Source organism: Cucurbita pepo, chromosome 9, assembly GCF_057944985.1.
Source record: "Cucurbita pepo subsp. pepo isolate OVF chromosome 9, ASM5794498v1, whole genome shotgun sequence".
In the NCBI taxonomy this organism is placed as follows: domain Eukaryota; kingdom Viridiplantae; phylum Streptophyta; class Magnoliopsida; order Cucurbitales; family Cucurbitaceae; genus Cucurbita; species Cucurbita pepo.
Window position 1 is genome coordinate 5,227,274 of NC_141806.1, and position 25,214 is coordinate 5,252,487.

At 38.0% G+C, this 25,214-nt stretch overlaps 2 protein-coding genes across 2 annotated transcripts; one reads left to right on the forward strand and one right to left on the reverse strand.

Moving 5' to 3' along the window:
- Positions 1 to 15,032: 15,032 nt before the first annotated feature.
- LOC111784563 (F-box protein CPR1-like) lies at positions 15,033 to 16,271 on the reverse strand. The gene has a single exon (XM_023665227.2). The coding sequence runs from the start codon at positions 16,269 to 16,271 to the stop codon at positions 15,171 to 15,173; it is 1,101 nt and encodes a 366-aa protein (XP_023520995.2). The 3' UTR covers positions 15,033 to 15,170.
- Positions 16,272 to 21,814: 5,543 nt separating this feature from the next.
- On the forward strand, positions 21,815 to 24,693 carry LOC111784562 (uncharacterized). Its single transcript, XM_023665226.2, has 4 exons — positions 21,815 to 21,942; positions 22,025 to 22,281; positions 22,825 to 23,276; positions 24,308 to 24,693. Exons 1-4 carry the CDS (start codon positions 21,815 to 21,817, stop codon positions 24,581 to 24,583), a joined length of 1,113 nt encoding a protein of 370 aa, XP_023520994.2. The 3' UTR covers positions 24,584 to 24,693.
- Positions 24,694 to 25,214: the final 521 nt, after the last annotated feature.

The following is a 25,214-nucleotide window of genomic DNA, read 5'->3' on the forward strand; positions in this document are numbered from 1 at the left end:
TCTGATACCAGTTGTTAGGATCGCACAACAACGCACACGCTCGATCTAGATGAACACAAAGAAAAGGATAGAGAAAATTGCAAGGAGGACTCTGGCTAAAAGAATTTTTTATTGATGACTTCAGGTATGTACAACAAGAGAGAGTACAGAGAATAGAAAGTACATTTCCAAAGCTTTACTGGACGGGATATATATATGGTTCAGTCTACTAAATATAGCTTTACCACATTTAACCATCTACTATATATAGCTATTTACCATATATAGCTTTACCGGATATAGCTTTACCATATATGGCTTTACCAAATATAGCTTTACCGGATATAGCCGTTGACCAAGCTATAAATACAGGGAGCAGACTCCATAACTTAACATATGGTTATCTGGACCCCTGACAATCAAGCCAGGTTTACAGTGAGAACATATGGTTATCTGGACCCCTGACAATCAAGCCAGGTTTACAGTGAGGGGTTAGTTGATGAATCCCTATCGTCCTCGTATAACCGCATAAATCACATGCATGAACAATAATCATAACCAACTCATAAGGTACAGCTATGGACCTTTGCCGCTTGTGGCAGGCTCACTACAAGAAGCTAACTGGGAAACTTCGCAGTATTCCCCACATGGTACAATCATAAATCGTAAACTATTCCGGACCCCTAAGAATCTAGTCAAGTTCATAATTAAGAGTTAGTTGGCGAACCCCTGACTGTCTTCGTATAATCGCATACATCAAAAACATATGAAATAGAGACATAGCATAGCAATCTAAACATGGATAACTAGTTATGAATTTCAGTTCATAAGGCAGTGCATACTCGTTTTAGTAGATATACATAATCACATTCAACATTTGTCATCTCAACTCATTATATGCTCAAATTCCTAGGATATGCTTCTTATATCATACTTTCTTGCGTATTAAGAGCTTAGTTTCATCCAAGATTCCGAAGTGCCACTTATCTGAAAAGTGTGATACTTTTTGTTCCGATTTATGTCTCTAGTGGTTCCAAAATTTACCAAACTCCTCAAATAAGTCCTACATTAGTGAAAAAATGAGGAATACTGTGAAAATGGTGCCAAAATAGGAATTAAAACTGATGAATTACTCAAAAGGGGCCAAACCGGCCCAATTAAGCCGGTCCGGGCCGGGCTACAACCCAAGTTGCGCACGCCTCATCGAGCCATGAGTTATATGCTTTAAATGGAGAGAAAAAAAAAAAAAAAAAAAGTCCTACATTAGTGAAAAAATGAGGAAAACGGTGCCAAAATAGGAATTAAAATTGATGAATTACTCAAGAGGGGCCAAACCGGCTCAATTAAGCCGGGCTGGGCCGGGCTACAACCCAAGTTGCGCGCCTCATTGAGCCATGAGTTCTATGCTTTAAATGGAGAAAAAAAAACCCATCCCATATATGGCCGCATGTGTACCTTATTATTTAGAGAAAATTTTGTTTATGGTCACACAAGTTTTTAGTGTAATTGCTCGGCCAAAGACCATGAATAGTGAATTTGGTTGGAGGTGGTATAACATAGTAGAGTTTTACATGTGGCTGGTGGCCATTGTTGAACCCGGTGGCCATTGTTGAACCCGTATTGAAATTGAGCATTTACATGCAAGAGAGAGCACGAAGAGATAAATATGAGCCATGATAGACAGAGTTAGAGAGCACGGATAGATGAATATGAGCTTTGATAGACAGAGTTAAAACATGGAGAGAATAATGAAAAAGGATGGTATATAGAAGATTGAAATTAAGAGTCGATAGAGAGTTAAAACATAGGCAGAGTTAAAACATAGGGAGAATAATGAAAAAGGATGGTACATAGAAATTGAAATTAGGAGTTAGTTGACGAATCCCAAACTGTCCTTATATAACCGCGTACATCATAAACATATGAAATAGAGACATAACATAGCGATCTCAACATGGATACCTAGTTATGAATTTCAGTTTATAAGGCGGTGCATACGCGTTTCAGTAGACATACATAATCACATTCCGCATGTGTCATCTCAACTCATTCTATACTCAACTTCCTAGGATATGTTTCTTATATCATACTTTCTTGCATACTAAGAGCTTAGTTACATCCAAGGTTACGAGGTTCCACTTATCTGGAAAACATGACACTTTTTGTTGGTATTTTTGTCTCTCAATTCCAAAATTTACCAAGCTCCTCAAATAAGTCCTACACCGGCAAAAATGAGGAATACCATGAAAATGGTGCCAAAATCGGAGGTAAAATAGGTGAATTACTCAAAAGCGGCAAAACCGGCCCAATTAAGTCGGGTCGGGCCTGGCCTGGGTGCAACCTGGGTCGCACACGTCTTGTTTGGCCACCTGAGGCGCAGGCCCATGTTCGATCGGCTCTGGTTGTTGTTTTTTAAATAAAAAAAACGTTACATATATGCATGGATGAGAATCACCCATCTTCGAAACATTCGTTGGGGGCAAATGAACAGTCAATGAGATTCACTTTTTATTGAAGCACAATGTGATTTCATACAATTCACTATTTTTAGTCATCATAGTGATGTTGCAGTCTCGGTCTGACTTCTTTCCTGTTGCGGCTTGAATGACACCTTCAATGACATGATGTTGGTGGGATGGGCTGCCGGTCGAGCGAGTTTGGCGACGTTCAAAATGGCTAGTAAATCGTATTTGGGGTTTGTACTAATGTTCAAAGCTGTTTGAAAATATTGAACCGGTTTAAAAATAATGTTAAAGCTGTTTGAAAATATTGAACCTGTTTAAAAATATTCTCGAAACATGTTTCATATTTATGCATTGGCCTATCCAAAAAAAACTTGGTTGCCTTCTTTCCCTATCAGGTTCCGAAATGGTTTAAGTGCATAAATGCCTCAACAAAAAAACTCACTTAGAATATGATTCATTTCTTGGAAGGAGAAAACAAAAGTAAATTAGACACGCGGTTATTTTTTTTATAGAGATTTTACATTACAAATTTGTAGAAATTAAAAAAAAATTAAAACAAAGAATAAAATAAATTAAGTCTTTACCGCATAATGTTTCATGAACTACGAGTAATTTTACACCTTATCAAAATAAACAAATGATATGACAATAATGTTTCATGAACTACGAGTAATTTTACACCTTATCAAAATAAACAAATGATATGACAATAATTTCTCTAATTTCAAAAGTTAAACAACTAATGTTAACTGAATTTATAAAGTTTTAAAATTATAATCCCATATTTTACTTCATTTCACTTTAAATGTGATCAAGAGAAAACAAAAAGTAAATTAGACAAAGAAATTTTTTTTAGGGATTTGACATTACAGATTCTTAGAAATTAAAAAAAATAAATAAAAACAAAGAATAAAAAAAATTAAGTCTTTTAACATATAATGTTCATGAACTACGAGTCATTTTACCCCTCGTCAAAATAAACAAATGATATGACAATAATTTCTTTAATTTCAAAATTAAATCACTAATTTTAATTGAATTTATAAAATTTTAAAATTATAATCCCATATTTAACTCCATACATACAAATTGATTTTATATTTCATTGTGAAATATAAAATATGAATAGATTGACTTTGATTTTGCATTTGTTATCGCATTTGAAAGTAGAAGCAAACCGGGTCTAATCTTTTTATATGGAAACGTTTGTTTAAAATCATTTCATAAAATTATGTCATAAACTTATACGTTGAAACAAGAGTCTTAAAGTAAAACGAAGGAAATATTTAAAGTAAATTAAAATCAAATGAAAATATTAAAAAGAATGTCTATACTAACCTAAAATCTTAAAAAAAAAATAAAAAAAATAAAAAAAAAAAAATAAATAAATAATGCACTTACCATATGCAAATTTCATAGTTTTTATACCATGATGCCATCTTGCTTTTAGCTTGAATTTTTTAGGTTTAAACAAATGGTTTTATCAATTAAAATAGTGAACTTCAGTAATAGCATAAAAATTATTTTATCACGTTGAAATTTATCATTTTAAAAAAAGCAATCTTTTGAGATTTGTGCACGAATATGAATGGATGAGAATCACCTAGCTTCAAAATATTTTTTCATGGCATTAATGCACATCTTAGAAGAAAGTGCTAAGACAAGAGCCATTAAGCTAAGTTGGGCAATTGCCGGCGACAGTCAATGAGAGTCACTCTTGTTGGATGCAAGTATCACGTCGGCTAATTTAGGGAATAAATTGAGTTGGGCACTTGCGGGCACACCGACAATCAATGAGAGTCACTCTTGTTGGATAAAAGTCTCACATCTGCTAATTTAGGGAATATTCATGTGTTTATAATCAACTCATACTATATTTATTTTTATTGGTATGATGCCTTTTGAGAAGCCCAAAACAAAGTCACGAGAGCTTATGCTCAAAGTGGACAATATCATATCATTGTGGAGAGTTATGTTCATCTAATATGGTATGAGAGCCATGCCCTAAACTTAGTCATGTCAATAGAATACTCAAATGTTGAACAAAGGACTCCAAAAGGGAAGGAGTCGAGCCTCGATTAAGGGGAGACGTACTTTGTTCGAGGGGAGGTGTTGGATGAAAGTCCCATATCAACTAGTTTAGGGAATGATCATGAGTTTATAATCAACGAATATTATCTCCATTTGTCTGAGGCCTTTTGTCATACTATTGTGAAGAGTCGTGTTCATCTAACAACTCAATCTTTATCAAAGCACAATGTGATTTCATACAATTGACTGTTTTTAGTCGGAGACCTGACTTGTGGCTTGAATGGCACCTTCGATGACATGATTAATATTGGTGGGATGTGCTGCCGGTCGAAAAGTAAATTACACCGATAGTAGACCACTTAGAATGTGGAAGGAGAAAAAATAAAAATAAATTACACCAATAGTTAGTAGTTATTTTCGAGGTATTTGACATTACCAATTCTTAGAAATTAAAAAATAAAAAATAAAAACAAATAATAAAAAAAATTAAGTCTTAAAATATAATGTTTCATACTTCATACATATAAATTGATTTTATATTTCAAAGGCATTTGGGAACCTGACTTTCGAATTGATTTCTTATTTTGAAAGCATTTGGGAACATGACTTTCGAATTATATATATAGAAGAAATTTGAAAACCAGAAATGCTTTCAAATAGAGGAAAAAAAAAAACCTTATTTTCTATATGATAGCATGCTTACCTTAATTCTTTTGAGAAAATTTTGTTCCAATGGCAAACAAATTTGACGACCCTTTCCTAACCGGCCCCTTTTTGGTTGCAGCTTGAATGGCCCCTTTCCTTGCCGACCCTTTTCAGGTTGCGGCCTGAATGTCCCATGTCCTGGTCGGCCCCTTTCCGGTTGCGGCCTGAATGGCCCTTTCCCGTTGCGACCAGGATGGCCCTTTTCCCGTTGCGACCAGGATGGCCCTTTTCCCGTTGCGACCAGGATGGCCCCTTTCCCGTTGCGACCAGGATGGCCCCTTTCCTGGCCGGCCCCTTTCCCATTGCGGCCTGAATGGCCCTTTCCCGTTGCGACCAGGATGGCCCCTTTCCTGGCCGGCTCCTTTCCGGTTGCGGCCTGAATGGCCCTTTTCCTGGCCGGCCCCTTTTCGGTTGCGGCCTGAATGGCCCTTTTCCTGGCCGGCCCCTTTTCGGTTGCGGCCTGAATTGCCCCTTTCTGGTTGTTGCCGGGAGGGCCCCTTTCCGGTTGCGGCCTAAATGGCTCCTTTCTGGTTGCAGCCTGAATGGCCCCTTTCCTGGCCGGCCCCTTTCCTTGATGGCCTCTTTTGGTTTGCGGCCTGAATGGTCCCTTTCTCGTTGCGTCCTGAATGGCCCGTTTCCTGGCCGACCCCTTTCCCGTTGCGGCTTGAATGGCCCCTTTCGTGGGCCGGCCCTTTTCCCGTTGCGGCCTGAATGGCCCCTTCCCCGTTGCGGCCTGAATGGCCCCTTCCCCGTTGCGGCCTGAATGGCCCCTTCCCCGTTGCGGCCTGAATGGCCCCTTCCCCGTTGCGGCCTGAATGGCACCTTCCCCGTTGCGGCCTGAATGGCACCTTCCCCGTTGCGGCCTGAATGGCACCTTCCCGTTTGCGGCCTGAATGGCACCTTCCCGTTTGCGGCCTGAATGGCACCTTCCCCGTTGCGGCCTGAATGGCACCTTCCCCGTTGCGGCCTGAATGGCACCTTCCCCGTTGCGGCCTGAATGGCACCTTCCCCGTTGCGGCCTGAATGGCACCTTCCCCGTTGCGGCCTGAATGGCACCTTCCCCGTTGCGGCCTGAATGGCACCTTCCCCGTTGCGGCCTGAATGACACCTTCCCCGTTGCGGCCTGAATGACACCTTCCCCGTTGTGGCCTGAATGGCACCTTCCCCGTTGCAGCCTGAATGGCACCTTTCCTGAATGGCCCCTTTCCCGAATGGTACCTTTCCCGTTGCGGCCTGAATGGCCCCTTTCCCGAATGGTACCTTTCCTGTTGCGGCCTGAATGGCCCCTTTCCCGAATGGTACCTTTCCCGTTGCGGCCTGAATGGCACCTTTCCCGTTGCGGCCACCTTCCCCGTTGCGGCCTGAATGGCACCTTCCCCGTTGCGGCCTGAATGGCACAATCCCCGTTGCGGCCTGAATGGCACCTTCCCCGTTGTGGCCTGAATGGCACCTTCCCCGTTGCGGCCTGAATGGCACCTTCCCCGTTGCGGCCTGAATGGCACCTTCCCCGTTGCGGCCTGAATGGCACCTTCCCCGTTGCGGCCTGAATGGCACCTTCTCCGTTGTGGCCTGAATGGCACCTTCCCCGTTGCAGCCTGAATGGCCCCTTTCCTGAATGGCCCCTTCCCCGTTGCGGCCTGAATGGCACCTTCCCCGTTGCGGCCTGAATGGCATCTTCCCGTTGCGGCCTGAATGGCACCTTCCCCGTTGCGGCCTGAATGGCACCTTCCCGTTGCGGCCTGAATGGCACCTTCCCCGTTGCGGCCTGAATGGCACCTTCCCCGTTGCGGCCTGAATGGCACCTTCCCCGTTGCGGCCTGAATGGCACCTTCCCCGTTGCGGCCTGAATGGCACCTTCCCCGTTGCAGCCTGAATGGCACCTTTCCTGAATGGCCCCTTTCCCGAATGGTACCTTTCCCGTTGCGGCCTGAATGGCCCCTTTCCCGAATGGTACCTTTCCTGTTGCGGCCTGAATGGCCCCTTTCCCGAATGGTACCTTTCCCGTTGCGGCCTGAATGGCACCTTTCCCGTTGCGGCCACCTTCCCCGTTGCGGCCTGAATGGCACCTTCCCCGTTGCGGCCTGAATGGCACAATCCCCGTTGCGGCCTGAATGGCACCTTCCCCGCTGCGGCCTGAATGGCACCTTCCCCGTTGCGGCCTGAATGGCACCTTCCCCGTTGCGGCCTGAATGGCACCTCCCCGTTGCAGCCTGAATGGCACCTTTCCTGAATGGCCCCTTTCCCGAATGGTACCTTTCCCGTTGCGGCCTGAATGGCACCTTTCCCGAATGGTACCTTTCCCGTTGCGGCCTGACTGGCACCTTCCCCATTGCGGCCACCTTCCCCGTTGCGGTCTGAATGGCACCTTCCCCGTTGCGGCCTGAATGGCACAATCCCCGTTACGACTTGAATGACACAATCCCCGTTGTGACCTGAATGACACAATCCCCGTTGCGACCTGAATGACACCTTTCCTGAATGGCCCCTTTCCCGAATTGCCCTTTCCCGAATGGCCCTTTCCCGAATGGCCCTTTCCCGAATGGCCCCTTTCCCGAATGGCCCCTTTCCCATTTCGGCCTGAATGGCACCTTTCCCGTTGCGGCCTGAATGGCCCCTTCCGGTTGCGGCCTGAATGGCCCCTTCCCCGTTGCGGCCTGAATGGCCCCTTCCGGTTGCGGCCTGAATGGCCCCTTCCCCGTTGCGGCCTGAATGGCCCCTTCCGGTTGCGGCCTGAATGGCCCCTTCCGGTTGCGGCCTGAATGGCCCCTTCCTGTTGCGGCCTGAATGGCCCCTTTCCTGTTGCGGCCTGAATGGCCCCTTTCCTGTTGCGGCCTGAATGGCCCCTTCCTGTTGCGGCCTGAATGGAAATTTTTGGCACCTGTGGCCTGAATGACACCTTTCCTGTTGCGGCCTGAATGGAAATTTTTTAAGAGCAATAAGAAAAATCGAAGAGAGTTATATGCTTTTAAATGGTGAAAATAAAAAACCGCATGTGGTACCTTATTCTTTCGAGAAAACACGATAGACATTTATACATGTGATCCATGACTCTTGTTGAACCATTTGGAAGTATTGAAATTGAATATGAACCCTCATAGAAAAAGTTAGATGGGGAGAATAATGAAAATGATGATATATAAAAGATTGAAATTATTTGGATGGATGGAAAAATATATAGATAAAAGGGAGAGAGGTATAATTAATAGTTAACTCTCCTATTCATCATCCAATAATTGTTAATAACGTGAAACAACATAAGTGGGATTGTTGTGGATAGAAAATGTTATCTTCCTAGTGTTTAAATAGGATAGGATAAACCAACTAACTAATTTAAAAAAAAAAAGAAACTAATAACTAAATCTTATAAATAAGATAAAATATACCAAATGACTATTAAAAATGAGTAAAATGAAAATAAGTAAAAATGAGTAAAATTTATAACTTTTGAACGTATATGAAAATACATAAATTTTAGATTAAGTACGATATCGTTCGAAAACATATCACAAACTGAAGACTCACACAACACACACACAACACACACACAGAAGAACATGACACTAGTAACCCATGAAATCCAGAAATACAAACTGAACATAAAAAGGTTCGTAAGTAAAACATATCAATAGGCCACATGACACTAATCTAGCCCAAAACTCCATAAACCCTAGCTCGTGTGTGTCTCCACCTCGTCCATTCCATCAAGCCTCATCTGAAAGCAAATTCAGAGTAGTAGGGATGAGTACCTAAAATATACTCAGTAAGCAGTTTCTTGGTAGTTCATAGTTTGCTATCGAGCTTTGTTAATCTTAGTTAGTTCATTCGGTGTCTTAATCTCATTAGGCGGTTTGGTTCCCCAAAATAGGCATTTCCTAGGCTACACCCTAAGTTTACTCATTCTATTTCTTGGTTTTCGGTCTCATAAGGACCTCTAACCCTCTAAGTATTCTTAGGTTCTCTAGGTTTCCTAGTTAGTCGTTTCTGCTAGTCTCTCATCATCATCATATCTCAGAGTCCTCGAGGTGCAACCTCGGTATAGATCTCATAGGGATCATGCATGTTAAGGTTCGAACAACTCTAAGGTGCAACCGTTCACCCCTACCACTCACGATGAGTTCACCAAAAGAAAGCTAACTGGAAAACTTCCTAATCATCCCCACATGGGACAAATCATATATCATAAAACATCATATGTCAGTTCTATGGTTATTCGGACCCCTGACAATCGAGTCAGGTTTACGGTGAGGGGTTAGTTGGTGAATCCCTATCGTCCTCGTATAACTGCATAAATGACATGCATGAACAATAATCATAACCAACTCATAAGGTACAGTTGTAGACCTCTGCCGCTCGTGGCAAGCTCACTACAGAAAGCTAACTGGGAAACTTCGCACTAGTCCCCCACATGGTACAATCATAAATCATATACTATTATAAGTCAGTTCTATAGCAATCCCTGATAATTGAATCTAGTTCACAATTAGGAGTTAGTTCACGAATCCCAAACTGTCCTCATATAACTACCTACATCATAAACATATGAAATAGAGACATAGCATAGCGATCTAAACATGATACCTAGTTATGAATTTCAGTTCATAAAGTAGTGCATACGCGTTTCATTAGACATACATAATCACATTCAGCATGTGTCATCTCAACTCGCTCAAATTCCTAGGATATGTTTCTTATATCATACTTGGTTGCATACTAACAACTTAATTACATCCAAGGTTCCGATGTTACACTTACGTGAAAAACATGACACTTTTTGTTGGTATTTTTGTGGAGAGGGTTCCAAAATTTACCAAACTCCTCAAATAAGTCCTACATTGGTGTAAAATAAGGAAAACCATGAAAACGGCCCCAAAATCGGAGTTAAAATAGGTGAATTACTCAAAAGGGGCGAAATCGACCCAATTAAGCCAAGTCGGGCCTGGCCTAGCCGCAACCTGGGTCGCGCGCGTTGTATTGGGCCACACGAGGCGCAGGCCCACGTCGACTGGCACTAGTTGTTGTTTTTTAAATAACAGAACGTGTATATATATATGGTTGAGAATCACCATCTTTGAAATATTCGCTAACAAAAAGCAATTCTTTTATTTTTTTTCTTAGCATCGATCGATGCACATCTTAGAAGAGTGCTAAACCAACTTAAAATGAGTTGGGCACTTGTGGGTAGTCAAGGAGAGTCACTCCATCTTTATCGGAGCACAATGTGATTTCATACAATTGACTGTTTTTAGTCATCATATTGATGTTGCAGTGGAGGTCTGGCTTCTTTCCTATTGCGGCCTAAATGAAACCTTCAATGACATGATATTGGTGGAATGTGTTGACGGTCGGACCGAGTTTGGCGACGTTCAAAATGGCCGTCGTATTTGGGGTTTGTAGGAATGTTCAAAGCTATTTGGAAATATTGAACCGGTTTAAAAATATTCTCGGAACATGTTCCATATTTATTCCATTGGCATATCGAAAAAGCTTGGTTGCCTTGCCTATCAGGTTCGAAAGTGGTTTAAGTGCATCAAACGTCTCAATGAAAAAACGTGTCTATTTGACAGTGATCCATTTATAGGAAGGAGAAAACAAAAAGTAAAACAGTCTTATAATGTTCACATTGTTAAAATAAACCAATGACGTTACTTTTAAAAGTTAAACAATTAATTTTAACTGACTTTATAAAATTTTAAAATTAAAATCTATATTTAACTCGATGTATACAAATTGATGGTATAGTTGGAGGACATTTGAGACCATGACTTTTGAATTATATGTGGAAGAAATGTGAAAAAAAAATTTGAGGTTAAGTTTTTTTTAGAGCAATAAAGAAATGGAGAGTTATATGCATTTAAAAAAAAAAAAAAAAAAACCTCATACCCCATGTGTTACCTTGTTCTTTCGAGAAAATACTGTAGACATTTATACATATGGTCGGTGGCTATTGTTGAACCCTTTGAAAGTATTGAAATTGAGCATTTACAAACAACATTAAAGTGGGAGAGAGAGCACAAAGAGATGAATACTGACCATGATAGAAAGAGTTAGAAGGAGAGATGAATACTAACCATGATAGAAAGAGTTAGAAGGAGTTAGAAGGAGAGAATAATGAAAAAGGATAGTTTATAGAAGATTAAAATTTTGAAGATGAAATGACAAATATATAGAAAAAATGGAGGGAAGAGTAGAATTAATATTCACTCTCCCATTCATCATCCATATTCATCATCCATAACTGTTGAGGACGAGAAATATAGGCGGAATCGAAAATGTTATCTTCATTAATGTTTACAACGTTTAGAATAGGATACAAACAATCAACTAATTAAAAAAAAAATAAGAGACTACTAACAAAATCCTGAAAATAGGATAGAATATAGACTATTAATAATAAAATAAAATATACTACTAACCAACTCATACAAATAACGAAAAAAATGAATTTGAGATTCTAATTTTAGAAAAATGCAACAAAATTTCATCCCAATTTTAAATTCTAAGTAAACATCATTTTAGTTTTTAAAATAAAGTAATCATTTTTATAATCAAATTGAAAAAAAAAAATACATTAATAATTATTAGATGATAATATGTAACGACTTGCTTTGCGAGGGACTCAAGTCACGAACAGTTACTTACTCACATGAAAATAAGTAAAAATGCGTAAAATTTAAAACTTTTGAACATATATGCAAATATAGAAAATTTAGATTAAGTACGACATCGTTTGAAAACATATCACAAACTGAAGACTCACACGACACACACAAAAGAACATGACACTAGTAGTCCATGAAATCAAGAAATACAAACTAAACATAAAAGTTTTGTAAGTAAAACATATCAATAGGTCACATGACACGATCTAGCCCAAAACTCCATAGACCCTAGCTCGTGTGCGTCTCCACCTCGGACGCTTCATCAAGCCTCATCTGGAAGAAAATTCAGAGTAGCAGGGATGAGTATCTAAAATATACGCAGTAAGTAGCTTCCTAGTATTCATAGTTTATTACCGAGTTTTGCTAATCTTTGTTAGTTCATTCGGTGTCTTATTCTCATTAGGGGGTTTGGTTCCCAAAATAGGCATTTCCTAGGCTACACCCTAAGTTTACTCATTCTATTTTTTGGTTTTCGATCCGATCTGGACCTCCAGCCCTCTAAGTATTCTTAGGTTCTCTAGGTCTCCTAGTTAGTCGTTTCTACTAGTCTCTCATCATCATCATATCTCAGAGTCCTCGAGATGCAACCTCGATAGAGATCTCACAAGGATCAAGCATGTTAAGGTTTGACCAACTCTAAAGTGCAACTGTGCGCTCTACCACTCACGACGGGTTCACTAAAAGAAAGCTAACTGGAAAACTTCCTTGAGGGGACTAATGGTCCTCACAGGGCACAAATCATATATCATAAAATATCATATGTCAGTTCTATGGTTATTCGGATCCCTGACAATCGAGTCAGGTTTACGGTGAGGGGTTAGTTGGCGAATCCCTATCGTCCTCGTATAACCACATAAATCACATGCATGAACAATAATCATAACCAACTCATAAGGTACAGTTGTGGACCTCTACTGCTTGTGGCAGGCTCACTACAGGGAGCTAACAGGGAAACTTCGCAATAGTCCCCACATGATACAATCATAAATCGTAAACTATCATAAGCGAGTTCTATAGTTATCCGGACCTCTGACAATCGAGTCAAGTTCACAATTAGAAGTTAGTTGACGAACCCCTAACTGTCTTCGTATAACCGCATATATCATAAACATATGAAATAGAGACATAGCATATCGACCTAGTTATGAATTTTAGCTCATAAGACAATGCATACGCGTTTCAGTAGACATACATAATCACATTCAACATGTGTCATCTCAACTCATTCTATGCTCAAATTCCTAGGATATGTTCTTATATCATACTTTCTTGCATATTAAGAGCTTAGTTACATCCAAGGTTCCGATGTGCTACTTACCTGAAAAGTGTGACACTTTTTGTTCCAATTTATGTCTCTAGAGGGTTTCAAAAGTTACCGAACTCCCCCAATAAGTCCTACATTGGTGAAAAATACCGTGTCAAAATCGGAGTTAAAACCGGTGAATTACTCAAAAGGGGCCAAACTGGCCCAATTAAGCTGGCTGGGCGAGGCTGCAACCCAAGTTGCGCGCGCCGCCTTGAGCCATGCGAGAGTTACATGCTTTTGAAGGGAGAAAAAAACAAAAAAAACTCTTATCTCATATATGGCAGCATGTGTTACCTTGTTATTTAGAGAAAATTTTGTTTCTTGTCAAACAAGTTTGACATCGATAGTTGGTTAGCCAAATACCATGAATAGTGAATTTCGTTGGAGGTGGCCTAAGTTGAACCACTCGAAAGCATTGAAATTGAGCATTTACAAACAAGATCAAAGTAGAAGGAAGGAGAACACGAATAGATGAATATTAGCCAAGGATAGAAAGAGTTAAAAGATAGGAAGAATAATGAAAATGATGTATATAAAAGATTGAAATTTGGAAGATGAAATGGCAATATTTATAGAAAAAATTTATTCAATCAGTTCAAACTTTACTTAAAAGATGAGTCAAGCATGTTATGTGTGGTGTGCCCAATATGTCATACTTAAAATTCTTCAAGCAACTTATGTGTGGTGTGCCCTTCTTTCTTTTCTTCCCTAATGTGTTTTCTTTTTTAACGTTTTTTTCGCATACCAAAATGCATTATCGAGAAGTATGTTCCCAACATAAAATCGATCATTGGCAGTAGTAATGGTAAAACCCTGTTTAGAACAAGCTGGCGTTGGGAGAAGATGCTTGTTCTCCCCACGACTAATGTTGTTGGAAAAATGTGTTTGATTTTCGTTAATATATGCCTTTTTCAAAGGGTATTATAAAACGCTTTATTGGTTAATATTCATACATACGTACGTGTGATATCCATGAGGCAGTTGAGGATAGGGAATCATTTCCCATCCCACGAAATTCTCCATATATATATATATAATCAAAATGCACCCGTGTTAAATGGACATTTCTAATGTGTATATTAGGTTACAATATCATCACTAGCCCAATAAAGTCAAGCCCAATAATAATATGAATCTTTCGTGTATGAGCCCATTATATATTTATTTTCGAGCCGGTTATATATTTATTTTAGGAAAATGATTTAGGTATTCTAGAAATAAAGATAGCACGATATGTTAAGGAAAAATTTTTTGAGAAATTTTAGGAATAAATTGTCTTGCCTCTACTATGAAGACTCATCCACCCTAGGTTTCAATATTATTATACATCGTGTCTTGTAATGTCTTCTCGATTGGTTAAGTGTACGAGTGTTTCCACAAAAAGTTGTGTTCAATAATCGGTTATCAGATAGATTGGTAAGAAATATGGTCAAGTCAGTCCCCAAGGCAGAAGAATATTATATATATACATATATATTATATATAAATATTAACCACATATCTACATAACTAGTGGTAGGTCATTAGTCATAGATGGTATATTTGATGAAGTTGGTGTCTAAACACCAATATGATATGTTAATTTAAAAGACTGAAATTTTTCTATTTATTTTGTTAAAAATGAGTACTTTAATATGTGTACTAGTTCTACTAGGGTTGTCCATTAACATGCACGATCACTCATTGCCCCCGATCGTTGCAAGGTCAATTCTTGCAACTATATAAAGTAATTCTAGTTAGGAGTGTTTCAACGATCCTAAATTTTTATTTACTTAGAGTCACTACTAACGTCTCATCCTAAGCTCATATGTGGAATATAACTCTTAAAACGACGTTAGTTATAACATAAATTTCGAAGAATACTTAAAATAACTTCATGGTCTTATGTGTTTCTATACAAAATTTTGATATGGATCTGATAGATTGAACAAACAAGATAAGCAAACAAACAAAAGAACAACGACCCTTGCTACTCATTGGGTTGGTTCGCGAACCTAAGACATGAATTTGTAGATTTAAACTTATCTAAACTTGAAAATTCATATGTGATTCTCTTTCATCTTGCAAATCGAAGTCAAAATAACAAGTACCATACACGGATGGAAGCCCTTTTATCGGAAGAACATTGGTCATATGAGTTTTAATATTGTAATAAATCACTTGTCCTTCGTTGGCATCCATTAAAAGTTCATCCGAATTCACAAACAACCATGGCTTCTGGACTCCAAAAGTAGGACCAATTGTCAACAGTTTTGACCATGAAACGACATCTTTCTCCATCTTCCAAATGTCAAAGGTTTTTCCATTCCCTGTTACTGGATAGTGAAATATAACAATTGATCCATTCAAAATCCCCGTACTTATATACTTCTCATCCTCCTCGGCTACATTGTCCGATATTGAAATTTCGCCAAAAACTTCTTCGCTCATGTTGAACGTGTGTATAATATTAGTTCCTCCTTCTTTGAATGCCCACCAATAATATGTTCCTTCATGACGCATCTCATAAGGAAATGACCCCGATACAATCCCACAAATAGGAGATTCAATTTCCCTCCATCTTTCTTTCCTCAAATCGTAAATTTCCACTCTATATGTGAAATCAGTTTCTCCGTATTTGTTCCCAAATTCTACAACCCTAACCACTTTGAAATCTATAGACTTGGAATCGTATCCGAATCCAACCGCATTTGTGGTTGAATAATCAATGTCATAGACATCTCCAAAATGAAGAATCGATAACGGGAGCTTACGAAACTTTTCGGTCGTCATATTAAAGAGGAAAATAACCCTATCGTTGGAAAGACAAAACAAGCCATGTGAATGCCCACAAATATTAAAACACGTACAATCTCTGAATGGACTATGGAGATCGCGAATGGACATAGATCGACCAGGAGTGAGGGAAAACTTGAGGATGAAGGGTATATACGTAAAGTTTTCAGAATTGACCATCACCTTTCGCTCCATAAGAATACATTTATCTTGAAGCGAAAAATTTGTAGGATCGTTGATTAGAGAGTACCAAAATTTGCACACCGACTTTAAGTGGAATAATGACTCTGACGGAAGTCTCGATAGAATTTCGATAAACAATATCGTGGAGAGATCTTTTAGAGTCGCCATTGAAATTTTATTTGATGATCTTCATTGTTATATAAGGAAGAGGTGAATACAAGAATGGACGTGCTGTCATTTTCTTTTTTAGTCTTTTTCTGCAAACAAAATAATAATTAAATAAAAAACAAATTTTCCAAAATTAGATAATTTTTAATACTAAAATAATAGATTTTTAATACTAAAATAATAATAATAACAATAATGAAGAATCATAAAGTTACCAAAATTAGAAGAAAAATACACTTTTAATACTAAAATAACAATAAAAATTAATAAACTTTCCAAATTTTGATTTTTTTTTTAATTTCTTCTCGTACATTATTATTTTCCAAGGAATAATAATACATTGTTAATATTAAAGTAATAATAATAAACTTTAAAAAAATTAAAAAGAAAATAGAAAGACAAAAGATAGAAACCTAAATTTTATTATTTTTTTTTATTTTTTTATTTTTTGTGTTTTTTTCCATGCTTTTTTTGCTAATAGTTATTTGATTTTCTCGACCTTCAATTCTATTAAACGAACAAGATCTCTTAAAATTCAAATTCTAAAAAATTTCAAAGCAATAGAAGTTACAAAATCAATCAATATGAGCTTATAGGGTAATATTGAGATCCTATTTAGGTTGGGAGGAGAATGAATTATTTTTTTATAAGGGTTTGTAAATCTCTCCGAAACAGACGCATTTTAAAAACTTTGAGCGGAAGACCGAAAGTTAAAGCACAAAAAATACAATATCTGCTAGCGGTAGACTTGGGCCGTTACAAATGGTATTAGAGTCATACACCAAGCAATGTGCCAGCGAGGAGGCTGAGCCCCGAAGGGGAGTTGATACGAGGTAGTGTGCCAACAAGGACGCCGAGTCCCAAAGGGGGAGTGGATGTGAATTGTGTTAGAATCGCACACCTTGATCTAAACGAACACAAAGAACAGGACAGAGAAAATGGAAGGAAACACAAAGAACAGGACAGAGAAAATGGAAGGAGAATATTGGCTAAAGAATTTGTATTGATGAATACAAGTATGAGAGAATACAGAAGTTACATCTCTGTAAGGGGATATATATAAATATGGTTTAGCTTATTTATTATATATATATAGCTCCACCAAATATAATCTCTACTATATATATACTATAAACCATATATAATATCTATCATATATAACTATCTACCATTTACCGGATATAGCTTTTTACTATACATAACTATTTACTATTTATGATAATTTATTTTATATGTCATTTACCAAATATAGCTTTAATATGTATAGTCGTTCATTAAGCTATAAATAACAGCAAACTCCATAACCTAACAAATTGGAGTCCCACATCGATTGAAGCTAGGTCCTAAAGGAGGTGGATTGTGAGATCCAACATCGGTTGGCTTTGTATTCTTTATTATAAGGGTGTGAAACCTCTCACTAGTAGGCGTTTTAAAAACCTTGAGATGAATGAAGTCTGGACCCTAAAGGGGTGGATTGTGAGATACCACATCAGTTGGGGACGGGGACAAGTGGATTGTAAGATACCACATCGATTGAGGACGAGAACGAAGCATTCTTTTATAAGGGTGTGGAAACCTCTCCGTGTCTTAAAAACGGGAAGCCAAAAAGAAAAAATTCAAAGAGAACAATATCTACTAGGGCCGTTACATAAGATATCGTGCTAAGTATCACAATCATACACTATCAATATTCGTAACACGATTGCAGAGTATTTATTCTCATCCTCGTAAGTCAGTCAACTAAAATTTGGTTCATGTAACCATTACAAAAAAAAAAAAAAAAAAAATTGCCAAGTCACCAGAAAAGGCGCCAGAATTCCGGGTCGGGTACCTTCGAGAAGAGAGAGAAAACTATCGGGAATTCACAGCGTATATGGGTGAAGAAGATGCAACCCATGGATCCGGGTCGGGTACCCATCTACAACCCTATATTCAACCCAGCCCGACAACTCAACTCTGTACTCAGCCCACCTGTAGTGACCCACTTGGCCCTACAACACAAACACCTGGCCCAGACAACTTAGAGGCCTAGATCCAAATCCAGTAAGTTCAGCTGCACTGCAACCTGGGACCACCAGCTGACCTCATAACCCACGCCTCCACCTCAAACAACCTTAGATTTAAAGTCACTACCGTCGTCATAACATACTCTCCTATGCAAAAATAAATATTTAAAACTTTATCACAAAACATTGTCATAGACTTACGTGTTCGAAAATATCTTTAAAACAACGTAACGAAATACTAAATAAAACATTAAAAGTAAAACACTCTATATTAACCTAAAGTCAAAGAAATAAAATATCACTATCCTATGCATATGTCATAGTCTTGACTTTGATGTCGTTATGAGTTGTACACGAGTGCCTTGTCTTTACTTGAAATAGAAACTTAAGTATTTTAAGAAATAGTCCATGAGTGACCCCACTATTGGAGTTAGAGAATGCAAACACATGCAACTCATGTTTAGAGACCTATCGTTAAAACCATTAGAGGTGGCCTCCAGTCTAGACAAAATTGGATTGTAGTACTTCCCTATACACGACCCATAAGTCCAAGTGTGAATCTCCAGGCGGTTTGCATCCCCTTGAACTCATCGTAATCAAGTTAGTTGTCCATAGCTAGACGTCCAGAGGTCAGCAAACCTCCGAGTATCATGTGAGGCATGATGATGATCATCATCAATGTTCGTGTTCGTGTCCGTACTCATTATCATAAATGGAGAAGTAACTCGATGTATATGAACATGCAATATTCATAAGGTTCCTATTGTTTTCATCTGAAATTATTCTTAGGACGTAACTCTATACATCATTCACATATTATCCTAGGTAACATGCATGTATTGTCATTCGTACTTTCTTCATCCATAACATCATATAGGGTTGTGTTTTAGAAAACTCTTTGTCACAATGCATCATGACATTTAGTACATGCACATTATCTTAATATGAAATCTCATCATCATGTTATCAATCATCATCATCATCATGTTATTATGCTTCATCATCATGTTGTCATCATATCATATCATATCGTCATCATATAACATCATTGCGTCATTATATAACATTATCACATCATCAGACAACATCATCATACAACATCAACACATCATCATATTACATAAAACATAAATGACACATGCAAGGGTCACTGGGCACGTGTCGTCATACATAAGACAAGTCTTCCAACTGAATCGATAGTAAGGCCACTTACCTGATTAGCCTAGGCTGATGTCACCAATTTATCCCTAACGAAAGTTCGATATTGTTTTTTATATCCAAGTCAACTTATGTGAACACATGACATCAATTTCAAGTTTAATTTGCTAAATTTTATACTCTACATCGGCTAATTTGAGGAATGATCATAGGTTTATAAACAAAGAATACTCTCTCCATTGGTATGAAGCCTCTTGGAAAGTCCAAAGTAAAGCCATGAAAGCTTATGCTCAAAGTGGACAATATTATACCATTATAGAGAGTCGTGTTCGTCTAACACAATCCACTGTAAGTTGAAGACTTAGCAGTAACTACTATATATATTACCTTCATTTAAACATGGTGATAAACACGGGTAAGAGAGCTTGAATGTATGGAAAATTAGAAGGGGAGATATCTTTATTGCGTTAAGTGACACAAGCTTTACATCCTTCATACCTGCTATCGAGTTCGATACCAATGGCTTGTTGCAGCTGGGTGCATGCGGTGTGGTTGGAGACGAGCTTCGTTAGCCTAAAATAATTGGAAGAGATGCCAAGTGGACCCTTTTATTACCCACGTGGCTAGTTAATTTTAATAAAAGTTTCTTTGAAAAACAAACTAAGAACGTGTTTATTTTTCTTTGGTTCGAATATATAATTAGAGATGGTTTCATGGAGATCCGTACTGAACCCAAAATGGGTGTGCAAGGGCTTCATGGAGATCTGTATTGAATCGGGAATGGGAGAGGGAGTGGAGAAAAATTTCTCTCCGTTAAATAAATGAGCCGCCTCATCCCGTCCATGTCTCCGTCCCGTTTCAAAGAGAGACTTTTCAAGTTTCATACCTTTCAAGTAATAAAAACTTTTTATATTCTATTCTAAGGGTACAATGCCTTATCATTTTTTATTTAATTATCAATTTATTAATAAAAAATAAACACTATATCTATATATATATATATATTTTGTTTAGATGGTGGGTGAAAGGATTATATCAACAAATAATAACGAATCACCAATTAATAGTTTATATTAAAAATAAACGTATAGTTTAAAAAATTTCTTTAAAATGATTATTTATTTTAAAGAATAATAAACGGTGAAAATTCCTCCGGTGGAACCAGATTCCTACCCATTTCTTATGAGAATCTTTGTCCCGAAATTTTTTGTAAGAATAGAGATAAAAATAGGTGGCAGGATGGAAATGGAAAAGGCTTTTTCATCCCCGCCCGGTGGACATTTATAGATATAATACTTTTAACCAGTAAATTTGGTTGGATGGTGAATTTATATCGAATGAAAATCATACATGCTTCTAGCCCTATTATACTTTTTCGCCAAGTATTGCTGCTGAGTGACATTAGGCAAGGTTCTCCCTTGCCAATTAAACAACACTCATATAGAAACTAAGTTTCGTTTAGCATACACGTTGCTCATGCATGTATTTTTCCTCAATTGAAACTTTAGTAATTTGTCTCTACTAGACCTAGTAGTAAGATTCGACCTTGCTTCTACTATAGGCCAAGGTACTTCAAATTTAATGTCACATCTCATTCCATTGTTTTGATTCTCATTAACACAATTCACACATTACTTGATATCATCTCAAGTTCTAGAATATCATCTACCTTTACTATTTGCTTGGATATGCTTTGAAAATCGATCCATGAGCCAACTTTATAATTGGGACATATCGAACATCCATTCAAACATTATTGAGGCATGAATTCTCTCATGTTCATGTCAAGTCATTTCTGCATATTTTATTTCAGAGCAGCCTCATATACCAACATCCTATTCAAAGGACGGGGCGCAATGTCAATACACTCGTATCACCCGACACTGTCCTTGAAAACTCATTCTTAAAGGAAGACACTCAAGACACACACATATGGCATAGGGTAGTTTACTTAAACTTTGAGGTCTAGGGGTGGTGGAAAGATGACATCATGCTTCTTCATATAGTATATTATGAGGCATTTTAGTTATGGTAGGAGTAGACATGATCTTAGACATTAGTCATACAGCCTCGTAAAGCCTTCATACAGTGTCCAATCGACACCAAATTTACGGAGTTTTTATCTTTTACAAATATTGATTGAACTCTAGAGATGCATGTCAAAACTCACGTTGAAACTCCAACTTTTAAAGTTATGGCATACGAACATTAGAAGCAAATGAATAACTTGACGAACCCCAAAGTCAACTCCGCTAGTCCACCCAAGTTGCCCTTTATTATTATTATTAAGTATTAATTAACACCAATTTGCACGTCTCCACTCTTTGTTCTTTAATTCAAGGCTCCGCTTCCCAATACACCTAATCGGACTTGAGATCAATGGACAAACACGGCGGCGGCGGAGGCGGCGGAGGGTTGCGAAGAGTGGTGGTGGTTGGCGGCGGCATAGCCGGCTCTCTGCTAGCCAAATCCCTCCAGTTCTTCGCCAATGTCACTCTCATTGATCCGTGAGTAAAAGTTATCATTATTATTATTATATTTAAGTAAATCGAAGTTTTAAATTGATCGTGAAGCCGATTTGGCGATCAGAAAGGAGTATTTGGAGATTCCGTACGGCAGCTTGAGATCAACGGTGGAGCCTTCTTTTGCAGAGCGATCATTGATTAAACATTCCGAGTATTTCAGCAATGGCCGATTAATTACTTCCCCTGCTGTGGATATAACTGAATCCCAAGTGTTGGTTGCCAATGGACGACATGTCGACTTTGACTTTCTCGTTGTCGCCACTGGCCACGATCATCCCCTTCCGACAACCAGGGATCTCCGTCTTCAACACTACAGAACAGGTAAATTCATCTCTTTTCTTTTTCAATTTTCACTTTTTGGATTAAAAAATATTTTACAGAAGGGTAAAAATCAAAAGTATATTTTTTCATTTTTTATTTTTGGTTTAGACTTTATGGTTAATTAATATTTTAAATAATACATATCACAATGGTTGCTAATATTTGTCTTATATTTTTTTATTAATTTATTTTTATAGTCAAACAAGAAATGTATTTATCTAATTAATTAATTAATTAATTAATGAACTAATGGTCAACATCAATTCATGCATACCACTAGGAAATAAACAACTATAATATATATATATATATATATATATATATATATATATATATATATATATATATATATATTCCGTTAAAAATTAAAAGAATTAACAATTAAATTTCTATTTTCATTTCCATTTATTTTTATAGGGTATAATTGTGATGGAAAAATCTTATAAGATTAAGGGACGTACTCGCCCATTTGAACTATTCAATCTGGACTATTCAACTCGGTAATATGTTTGGTAGATAAATATGATTTTGTCATTGCTACAGAAAATGAAAGGATTAGAGAAGCCAATTCCATACTAATAATCGGAGGTGGACCGAGTGGTGTCGAACTCGCCGGAGAGATTGCCACAGACTTTCGGGACAAGGCGATCACCCTGGTCCACGACGGACCAAGATTGTTGGAATTCATGGGACCAAAGGCCTCAGACAAGGCTCTAAAATGGCTCATCTCCAGAAGGGTGGCTGTAAAATTGGATCAAAAAATTGATCTAAACAACGTATCAGAGGGAACCAAAACCTTTCGAAGTTCAAAGGGCGAGACCATCAGGGCGGACTGCCATTTTGTATGCACCGGAAAACCAGTTGGGTCGGCTTGGCTTCACAAGACCATGTTGAAAACCAATTTGGATAGGCATGGAAGGTTGATGGTGGACGGAAATCTCCGAGTTAAAGGCCGACATAACATCTTTGCCATCGGAGACATCACCAACATTCGAGTAAGATTTTATATCTATATATTGAGAATGTTTGCTTAAAACACTTGTATTCGTGAAAGTTCTCTATTTATAATCATCAAATAAATTATAAAATAAATAGAAATAAAAATAAATAGAAAGAAGACATCTGTATATTATAAAATGCCACATGTGTTACTTATGTTGTGAGAACACACGTTGGTTGAAGAGGAGAACGAAACCCCATTTATAAGGGAGTGGAAACCTCTCCCTAGCAGATGCGTTTTAAAAACATTGAGACTAAACCTGAAAGGAAAAGCCTAAAGAGGACAATATGACACCAGGCGATATGCTAGGGAGGAGGCTGTTCCCCGAAGGGGTAGACACGAGGTGGTGTGCCAGTAAAGACACTGGGTGTCACGGTCCTACTTTTTCAACGGCACGGCGTTGTGATCTTGACACGTTCATGATGAGCGTTAAGGGGAATTAAGCCCCATATATATTTTTCACCCCGACTTTGTGGCTTCATCAGACCTTAGGAGAGGTTTGTCTTCGCTAATCGAACATCGCTTGTGCAAAATCTAAGCTTGTTCGACTACACACGCTGCCTGCGCGTGAATGTTCAATCGTCTGTGACACAACCAACTTGTCTCTACACTATGCCAAGTCATTGAACTCGACCTTGCCTCTGCTCAGGGCCAAGGTCACCTAATGCAACATCGCGTCTCATCTTGTCACAACTTGAGGGTCACAACTTACTCTCTCCATAGTTAGGTGGTGACACTCCCCCATTTAAACTAGTCATCGAGGCACAACCATTGTTAGGTTGTGACACTGGCCCTCGAAGGGGTGGATTTAGTGGGGATCCCATGTTGATTGGAGAAAGGAACCAGTGATAGAGAGGACACTGGACACTGAAGGGGGTAGATTGTGAGATCCTGTATCGATTGGGGAGGAAAACAAAACACGGTTTATAAAGGTGTGAAACGTATCCAAATTTACTGTAAACTATAATGGAAGGCTAAATATCATAATATAAGTAAAGCAGTAAAGAATGGTTATTGGGAATGCAGGAAAGTAAGCAAGGGGAATCGGCGAAGAGACAAGCAAGGGTAGCTACGAAGAACATGAAGATGATAATGGTTGGAAAAGAGGGTAAGATGGAGATTTACAGGCCTCCATCTTCCACCACCGCCATAGTTTCGCTGGGGAGGAAACAGGCAGTGGCCCAGTTTTCTTTGACTACCATTGCCGGAACTTTGCCTGGCTTCATCAAATCCAGAGATCTTTTTGTGGGTAAGGCAAGGAAGCATTTAGGCCTACACCCAACTTTTGTGGATTCATTCTAAATTTTACTCCATTTTATGCAACTTCTTTCTTTCATTTTTTTTTTTCGTGTTCAACCATGGGAGGATGAGATTTTATCATTTTTTTAAAGTTTTTTTTTTTTTTTTTTTTTTTTTTTGTTCTTTTTCATGGAATTTTTTTCTTGGGTGGTTGCATTTTTATTTGTAATATAAATGTTTATAGTAATTATTGATATGATTATGTATTAAGATATAATATTTAAAAAATATATTATAATAATTAGTTATAGAATATATGTTAGAGGTTTTAATATTTTATCTTGAGATTTGATGAGTATTATATTTTATCTTATTCTCAAGATTTGGTTAGTTTATATTTTCTCCTTATTTGTAAGGTATTAGTTGGTAGCTTGTATCCTATTTAAACGTTGTGAACATTAATGAAGATCGCACTTTTGATCCCACTCTTATTTCTCATTCTTAACATGGTATCAGAGCACCGATCTTGGTGTTCTTAAATATCAAAATTTCCTTTATGGCGGAATCAGCCAAATTCAGCTCCAAAATTTCAGATGTTGATTTAAAACATCCTTATTATATTCATTACTCTGATTAACCGGGATATTCATTTGTTCCAATCAAATTAAATGGAACAAAGTACTAATCATCGAGT